Here is a 9,728-nt window from a genome sequence, read left to right as displayed (position 1 = left end):
TTACTTTGAGGTCTGTTTTACTTGTCTACCAATTCAACTGTTTAGCTCACCCTCCCACGATTACAGACACATTCAGGATACTGTTTGACAAATTCTAGAACTCCTGGGCCCCATAAGGGAAAACTATCATGCTACCTCTGCCAATCCAAATAAGGCACTGGTCTTCCACTCTTTGAAAATCAATTTACTTTAGGCTTTCGTAATAGTAAAGTAGAAATACAGCTCCAGGAGTGATGTACATACTTGTACGCTAAACACAAATTAGGTTCCTCAATGTCAAAAAATGTATATCACATCCTGCCATTCAGGTCAGTTTGAGAAAGCTCGAACGAAGTTATAGTAGTTAATCTTGCCTCCTCCGTGGGTGCACATCCTGATTAACTGCAAGGGAACAAAGAGGAGAGGTGAGGCTTTGATTGGCAGTCAGGAATTCTCTTCCATTGCTCTTCTTACAGCTTGACTGCAGAGGGCACTTACAAATAACGAGCCCCAGCTTTTGCCAACCCAAACAAAGTTCACCCTTTTTATCCTCAGTTGACTGCAGTAACCCTGTGATCCTGGAAGGTAGGTCAGACATTAAGCCCGTATTATACATAGTGAAGCCACAGCAGTAATATCCCTATTTATAAGGGTGTTGCTATCACAGTGCTTTGCTTTTTCCTTTATCTTGTGGCTTCCACTGGCTTTAAACTCATGATCCTCCTGCTTCTGCATCCCAAGTGTTGAGAATACAAGCATGTACCAGCAGACCCAGCTTCGAAATACTTGTATTGCTATATTCAAAAATAAATATGGCCCCCTCCCAAGAACTAAACACCCTAAATATCAGGCTCCTGCTGTTGTATCCAAGTAGAACGATCTAGTTATATCACTGCTTCAGATGCCCCCTGGACTCAACAGTGATGGGTAGCAGTGATGGGCCGCAGTTGTTTGTACAGTGTGCAGATCTGCCTCACCCAGCCCCACTTCTCAGTTCCTCCCTCATGTCACACAGTGTGAATGACTAGAAAATAAAAAGTGAATTAGCCATCCTGTCAATCAAAGACTTCTAGAGCTAAAGGGTAGGTATTTAGCCCACATGAACAAGTACCCTCCTATCTGAACTTTCATACCCCTTGTCCACATTCTGTCTTTAAAAAAGACCAAGCAAAATCCTCCATCCTAACGTAGTTACTTAAACAGAGCCATTTCCTAAATGAACCTTAATTTCCAAACATTCCCTCTTGCTTGAAAATCTTCAAGGAGGTCAATAAAGAAAGCCTCCACATTCTTAATCAATGAGCATGCCTTGATATTAAGCTAGAGTCCTGGCCAGGGCAGGGGAAATTTTGTTATGAATTCCAAGGGGGTCCTGGCTATCGGGATTTGCAATGAGTAAAAGAAATGAAAGCCTTATATAACAATCATGAAAATTCTAGGAGGAACACTTCCATGCCATCTCCCCATTTGCAGTGAGCGAGCCCTGTTACCTTACAGACACTGCTGCCTAAGGCAGTGGTCTTATCAGCTTCCATTCTAGTCCTGCTGATGGGCTGGCTTTGAAAGATCTCAACACCTGCAAACATCCTGTACATTAACTCAGCTTCAGGCCCCTTCTTGGCAGCTGGTACTTCAGGATCACCTCTATTACCCTCCATCCCTAACATGCTAAACTAGCAACTTCGCTGTCTGTTCCCAGCCCCATCTTAAGAGACACTTGCAGCAACAATATGGAAAGGAAGTTGATGCTATGGTGTGGGAAATCCTGTCCTCAGGACAGAACGGGAGATCTGATTCTTGTAACTCCTTAGGAAGGAATGACCAGTGCTTTGTCCCAGCAGTCAACCCAAGCCACAATTCATACTGACCTCTTTAATCAAAGAGTCATCGACTGGGACGTTAAGAGTGTCACAGACTTTAAAGAATGTCTCTTTGTCCACATATCCTGAATCCTCCTTGTCATATATTTGAAATGCTTCTCGGAGGTTGTCTTTGCAGGAATGGTCTTTCAGGTGCATCTGGATTGTATCTATCAGAATCTCCAGGTCCTGTGCCTTGGGTTCCTCTAGGTTCTGTGCCTTGGGTTCCTCCAGGTTCTGTGCATTGGGTTCCTCCAGGTTCTGTGCAGTGGGTTCCTCTGTAGCTTGCTTGCTGTAAAGAAAAAGAAGGAAATGATTGGATATATATATATATATATATATATATATATATATATATATATATATATACATATACTCATTCTTGACCAATCTTATCTCAGTGGCCAAAGCTCTTCTTTGGTAAAATCTGGAAAGTGTATAAAATAATAATAATAATGAAAGCCAGTTTTGACAAACAGTTGACTGACAGCTGCTGGTGGCTGACCTCCACATGAGAAGGGCTGATTTGGGACAGTGTTTGAACTGTGTCCCTTCTTGCCAACAGTTAAATCATTTTACCACAAAGAACCAGGTCTCATATACTGCCATTCCCAACTTGCTATTTGTGGGAATCATGTTGGCCTCTACTATTGCAGACTAACATGACTTCATCCAAGCCCAAATGCTTAAAAGTTATGCCTGTCACTATGCAGATGGGAATCTCTCAGTTTTGATACGCCCTCTTCAATCCTCAGCGAGTTTTGTAAAAGGCCATCTGTGGGAGTTTAGACTGTGTCATGTTGTGAAGGGGTAGACATCCCTCTTTCCAATGCTCTGCTACCAGTCTCTCCATGGAAAGGGGTCCCCCTGAGGCTGAAGGGCACAAATGAATACGCTAAAGGAAGGGGGATGCGATCTCTATACAGATGCATGCTCCTGATGACCATAGAGACAGATCTTGTGTTCAGAGAGGGCTTATGAGCCACACACATGTCTTTTAACCCTCAAGTCTGAGTTTACAGAACTAAAAAGAAAGGCCTGGAGAGAGGACTCTGTGGTTTAAGACATTGACTGTTCTTTCAGTGGCTCAAGGTTCAGTCCTCAGCCCCCAGATAATGACTTACAATCATTTATGACTCTATTTCTAGGATATTCCATGCCTTATTCTAGGCTCTGTGGGTACCAGGCACATACATGGTACACAGACACAGACACAGACACACACACACACACACACACATACACACACATATGCAGGCAAAACACACATACACATAAAATAATTTTTTTAATAGCAAAAGAGAGCCCAGACTTCCCAAAGAACTTCAGTCAGTGTTCAGTTAATGTCCTGTATGCTATGCTAACTTTCTGGTCCAGGGAAAACAATGGCTAGCTGCTCCAAAACCCATCTGCTTATAATTGTTATCGGCCATAAAAAAATACGCAGACCTAGGCTGGGTGGTGGTGGCGCACCTTTTTAAATCCCAGATCTGGGCATAGAGGCGAGTGGCTCTCTGTGAGTTCAAGGCCAGCCTGGTCTACAGAGTGAGTTCCAGGACAGTCGGGGCTACACAGAGAAACCCTGTCTGGAACGAAACAAAAGAAAATACGCAGGCCTGCCGATTCTCAGGAACGCCTTACGATTATTAGTTGAATGAAGGATATGTAGGGTTGGTTATAGATTAGGATAGGTAAAGGGCCGAAACTGGAAGGGCTTGAAGACACAGGAATGTGACCCCGGATTTATGTCATCATCAAGCATTTCCCCTCACAGAGAACAACTGGGAGAAATAAGGATGAAAGCAAGGATAGCAACGGCCTTCTTGATACAAAATCTGCTTTCCCCTTGCTTTTATTGGTATAGAGCCCCTAATGTACTTTCTCTCATCGCCTAATAGAAAATAAGAATTTGCTAGTAGCATGCTTAAGCAAAACGCTCCCGGGGTGTGCTGGTATTTGCACAGACACGGGAGAATAGAAGGGGACCCTTTAGAGACACAGTTGAATTGAACAATAATGGCCATGAATACCAAGTGGGCCCTTAGTGCCTTCCACTTTCCTACACGTGACTTAAGTTCTCACAAACCAGGGTGGAAAGATGGGGAAGTTAAAGGGAGAAGAGAGGGCTAAACCCTCACCCTCGGGCACCTGGGTAAGCCTCTCACTGAATGGCATCAAGTCACCTGCTAACAACTTGGAGTCCCATTTGTGAGAAAAATCTCACAAACAGAATAATGAACAGGTTTCAAATCAAGACACGTGCCTTGGCTCCATGTGACCTACGGTATAGTAAGAATCCCTTTGACCTTCCTGGGCCTGTGGTTTAGTCAGAACTGCTTTCTTTAAACATTTAGGTTGCATCGCATAAGCCACTTGATAACCTCCGTTAATTGGGAAGAGATCTGTTTATTTATCTGTTTATTTCTCAGTGCTGGAAAGTAAACATCAGACAGCACACAGGCTAGACGAGGGCTCTACCTCTCAGCTACATCCTCTGTCTCATCGAACTTTGTTTTTGAGACCAGGTTTCACTAAGTCTGCCAGGCGCGTGCCTTGAAGCTCTGAGCAGCTAGACCACAGACATGTGTCCTCAAGCCTGGCCAAGAGTTCCTTGGAGAAAATAATTATGTCCAAATAGTTCTACTTAGTCTTCGAGTAATGTTTTCATTAGCCACCAAGGTCATAGGCATGCACTATTATTAATATACTTACATGACTCTCCCCTCAGAGCCCTGGGCCCTGCCCAGGGTATGTATAACAGTCTTTTTTTTTTTTTTTCCAAACTTCTCTGCTATCCCCCATTCTCTCCCTCCCTTTACTCCCTCTCCACCTCTCCTTCCCCTTACTCTACCCTCCCTCCCCCTCCCTCCCCCTCCCTCCTCCCAGTACGCTTGCTCTCCTTCCTCCCTCTTTCTGTCCCTCCTCTATGCCTTTGCTTAAATCTCTATAAAAAATCTCTCTTTTCATAAACAAAGCTCAACTTTGCTTCATACTGACCCGCCTAGAAATTCTTTCCATCAGCAGGAGATTCTGATCCCCCTGAACAGAGGACACAGAAGAGAGCTCCCCAGGCTGCACAGCAGACCATGCCTAATCGCACCACCTGCTCCTCCAACACAAAAGCAAATCCTTCCCCACATTTAACATCTCTGGAATTGAGGTATACTTTTCAATTGATCGTGACTATAGATTACAATTGGTCATATTTTTTTTTTTTTCCTGCTGCAGCAGTAACAGAAAACGATATTTTGATTTGGTGCTCATCTTTAATATGTGTCCTATACACTCAATAAATTAAGACATCTCAAAAATCCCAGTTCCGACTCTATTTCGCACTAACAGACAAGTAGAAAGGCTTGCCAACCACATATTTCTGTCTATCTGTGCCTGTCCCCTTGGGTTCTGACTTCATGTCACCAAGACCAATGTTTCCAAGAATAATGTTGGACTGCTGGGGTTTCCCAAGGCCCCTGTAAGGTTCTACAAGGTGAAAAATAACAACACTGCTATTGTTTTTCTTTTAACTCCTCTTTCCCCACAAGCATGCAAGAATTTTCCAAATATTACAAAATGATTTTTTTTTTTCTGGACTGAATTTTAAAATGTAAGAATGTGGCTGTCTCCTCTTAAAACCAGATATTAAAGGTATTCTCAAAAAAGTTAAACTATAATTCTTCCCTACAGTTTTTGTTTGGAAAAACAGAAAACACATTTATTTTCCACAGAGACTGTCTTCGTTTTGTGGTTCAGTTCTTTGCGGTTTAGTGTCTTTACTAGCATGTGTGAGGCCCTGGATTTAATCCCCAGCATCATACAAAGCCAGGAATGGGGTACACGCGTCTTTACTAGCATGTGTGAGGCCCTGAATTTAATCCCCAGCATCATACAAAGCCAGGAATGGGGTGCACGCGCCTGTGATCCCAGCATGTGGGAGGCAGAGGCAAGAGGATCATAGTTCTAGGTCAGCCTCAGCTACATATCGATTTCAAGGCTAGTTGGGAATACATGCAACCCTATCTTAAAAAGTTACCTTTGTTGATATATTCTAAAAAGAAGTATTTTTACATTTTCACATATACTATCTAATATGCCAAATTTGAAAAGATTACAGGCTCTTAATGATTCTGTTATGGTTTGAATGAAAAATGTTCCTGTGATGGCTGATCTTGGTTGTCAACCTGATTACATTTGCAATTAACTAAAACCCAAGCAGCTGGGTACACCTGTGAGGGATTTTTTTTTTTTAATTAAATTTTTTAAGGTGGGAAGATCCACCTTTAATCTGGGCCACACCTTCTGCCTTGCATCCTATATGAAGGGCATGAAGGAAGCTTTTCTCTTTGCCTGCTTGACCTTGGTCTCAAGTCCATTATTTCACCGGCATTACAAAATATCCCTAGTTCTTTGGGATTTTTGGTGTGTGCTGAAGATTAGCTGAGACATCAGCCCTGTGCACTGAATAACTGCTGGATTCTTGGATCTTCTGTCGGTAGACAGCCTTTGTTGGACTAGCTGCTAACAGCCCGTCATTCTCTCTGTATATTCATTCTATAAGCTCTCGTTCCTGTAGCCAGCCCTGACTAACACAGTCCCCCATAGGCTCGAGTACTCAATCACTAATCCCCAGTTAGTGGCACTGTTTGGGGCTGTTGTGGAACCTTTGTGAGGTGGGACCTTGCTGGAGGAGGCACATCACCGGGGGTGCACATGGAATGTTTCTGGTCTTGGCGCCACTTCCTGTACATTCTCGGCTTGCTGCTGCTGACGTGTGAAGATATTTCTTCGGCTCATGTTGAGTGCTTTCCATCCTCTCACATCTATCTCTCTTGAGCTTTCCTACCGGTCTAACTCTGCTGGGAGTCCTCACTGAAGTCCTCAGTTCCTTGCATGATGCTAGTACACGCCTTGTTCTATTTTGTCCCCTAAATATAAAATACATCCCAAATGCAAATCCTTACCACACTCTGCTAACAACCTCCTTTACCCACAGTCCCCATGGTCCCCATCTCAGCTGTCGGTAAGTCCTTCCTAGTGCTCAAGCTCCAATCTTAGAATCTTCTCTAGCTCTTAATTCTCTCACATCCCCTGTGTAACTTACCTTTCGCTACATTGGCTCAGCCAATTAGATCACTTCTTCACTTCTCTGACCTTCATGCCCTGCCATTGCTTTTTTTGGGGGGTGGGGTGGGGGGATTCAAGACAGGGTCTCTCTGTCTTGGAAGTTGTCCTGGAACTCACTCTGTAGACCAGGCTGGTCTCAAACTCACAGAGATCCACCTGCCTCTGCCTCTCGAGTACTGGGATTAAAGGCGTGCGCCACCAACACCCAGCATGCCCTGCCATCTCTTACAGTACTGTTTCTTATCTCCCTCCTGACCTCTCTCTCTCTCTCTCTCTCTCTCTCTCATGTACCTCATGCACAGTCTCTCTTCCTTCCCACTCCCACTCAACTACACATAGCTCACGCTGGCCTCAAACTCCGCATGTGGCCGAGGTTGGCCTTGAAACCCTTAACCCTTCTTCCTGTACCTCCCAAGTGCTAGAATTAGGGTTGCACCGCCACACATGGCTCAGATTGGAGCACCAGTGCAGCAGTAGGCTGGTCCTTTAAGAGCATATGTGCGACTCCTCTACCCAGAAACCCCCAAATGGATCTCTGCTTCACTCGGAGAAAGTTGGTATCTTCCCAAATACCCGGTGAATCGTACGCAATCTACCCCCTTGTGAACTTTCAGGTTTCTTTCTCATTAATTTTCTAATTTTAGCCCTTACCCCTCCTCACCTCACTCACTCATTTCAGCCACTCTTCACTGGCCTATTTCTTGCCAGTTATTTGAGCATGCTACCTGGAGTATGCTACCTGGAAGGTACCCAACCCTTCCACAACTACACAGCTACCCAGAGAACTCCCTTCAGGAGTGGCTCGGTATGGCCCTCTAAGGTGTCTCCCCTCTGCCAAGCAAGTGCACACCACTGCCAACCTCCATAAACACTTGCCACCTACATTTCCTTTATTTTTATATGGTATTTATCACTGGTTGTACTGTATGATTTACTTGAATTACTCCCTGCCAATTCCTGCTCAGGTGAGTCAAGAAAGACAGCAATTTCTTATCTATTTTTTAAGACTCATGGGACTAGTGATATCATCTGAAGCAGATACGACAGACATTCATTCATTATTTGCTACAAGGGAAAAAAAAAAGTGGAAAAACTTCTAAGATGGCAGTTACTATGTTGAGCCCAAGTAACTGTCTACATCTTCCTGACAACTCCAACCTGGTAAAGGAGAGTTAAAATTCTAAAACATCATTATGCGTTTATTTCAACAAGAATTACTTTTTAACCAGGAGTTGGCGGCACAGGTCTTTATTCCCAGCACTCAGGAGGCAGAGGCAGGCGGATGGATCTCTGTGAGTTCAAGGCTGGCCTGGACTACAGAGTGAGTTCCAGGACAGGTTCCAAAGCTACACAGAGAAACCCTGTCTCGAAAAAAAACAAAGAAAAAGAAAAACAAGGGGAGGAGCCGGGAGTTACTTTCTAGCAGCCTGCAGTGATGGCTTTGATGGGTCAGAATTCTTGCATAGGTATGAGGAACTCAGGTCCCAGCATCTGTGTAAAAACAAAACAAAAACCCTGGGGGTGACTTCACCCTCAACCCCAGTGCTGTAGGAAGCAGAGACAAGGGAAATCCTTGGGTTGCTGGCCAAGATCCAGGCTTAGGGAGAGGCTCTGACTCAAAGAAATAAGGTGTATCGTGACGGAACAGGAAGCTTAATGTTCTCTGCAGATGAGTTAACACACATGTGTACCTATGCACACATGTGCACATATAACACACACACAGAATGGACATGCTTTCTGAGTAGCTTGCATGTGCCAAATCCTGCCCCTGGGCAGTCAGTCTAAGGTACCTTTCTGATTCTGGTGCGGGAACATCCTGCTTTTGGATGCGGTTCTGGATAGAGGCGAGGGCTTCTGGTGAATACTGGGAAGCGTTGCTCTCCATGTATTTTAAGACGTATTCATCTGTATCAAGGATGATGAATCGATGGCCAAACACTGGGGAGAGAATAGCATTACACTTAGTTCAGCTTTGCTTCTTTCACGGGGTCAGGAGCAAAGTAATGTTAACCTAGCATTAAATCCACAGGTAACCATTTGTGCCTGACTAGTGACTTGATTTGCTTTGTTGTTTGTTTGTTTTTGAGACAAGACCTCTCTACCGAGTCCTGGCTGTCCTAGACCTCAGTATCTAGACCAGGCTGGCCTTGAACTCATAGAAGTCCACCTGCCTCTGCCTCCTAAGAGCTGGGATTAAAGGTATGTGCTCCCACTGCCTGGCCAGACTAGTGAGTTTTGAACAGCTGAATACGTTGATAATCAGTGGTTTCCTCAGGTTCCTCATGTTAACGTCTAACAAATGGAGAAAATACATACAACAACACAGGATCCACAAGTCAGTCAATGTACAGTTTAACCGATAAGCAAGGAGATTCAGAAAAGGATGTGTGACTATGGTCATATGAGCGCCATCTCAGTCAGAACACAGCCCGGCTGCTCCTTATAAGACTGAAGAATGCATGGAGTCACAGCTGTGAAGAGTCTATCTTCCAAGCCAACGGGAAACTCCGAGCCATGTTCAGGCTTACCCTCAATCACAGCACCGATGAAGAAGTCACCTGGTCCGTAGTAGACAGGGTTGTCAACCGGAGAGAATGGTTTAACAACTTTAGTCCTGCCCAGGAATTTGCCCCCGATGATCCCAGAATTTCGAACCGGAGGCTCAAAGATACTGATCATATCAGTGGCAAGAAAATAAGAAAAGACAAATCGACGGTCTTTGTCTTCTGGGATAGGGGATTCCTAGAAAGACGGTGGAAAGAGAAT

General features: G+C 44.4%; 1 protein-coding gene across 1 annotated transcript in view; it reads right to left on the bottom strand.

Moving 5' to 3' along the window:
- Positions 1–260: 260 nt before the first annotated feature.
- Efhc1 (EF-hand domain containing 1) overlaps positions 261–9,728 on the bottom strand; it is a 28,382-nt gene continuing 18,914 nt past the window's right edge. Inside the window, exons 8-11 of the mRNA XM_051204466.1 lie at positions 9,491–9,704; positions 8,753–8,900; positions 1,848–2,130; positions 261–381 (exon numbers count right to left, since the gene is read on the bottom strand). Of these exons, the coding sequence (XP_051060423.1) occupies positions 310–381; positions 1,848–2,130; positions 8,753–8,900; positions 9,491–9,704 (717 nt within the window). The 3' untranslated portion in view covers positions 261–309. The remainder of the gene's footprint in view (positions 382–1,847; positions 2,131–8,752; positions 8,901–9,490; positions 9,705–9,728) is intronic.

Source organism: Phodopus roborovskii, unplaced genomic scaffold (genome assembly GCF_943737965.1).
Source record: "Phodopus roborovskii unplaced genomic scaffold, PHOROB, whole genome shotgun sequence".
Taxonomy (NCBI): Eukaryota; Metazoa; Chordata; class Mammalia; order Rodentia; family Cricetidae; genus Phodopus; species Phodopus roborovskii.
The sequence above is the reverse complement of the archived record's forward strand: the minus strand, read 5'-3'. Positions and strand labels throughout refer to the sequence as shown.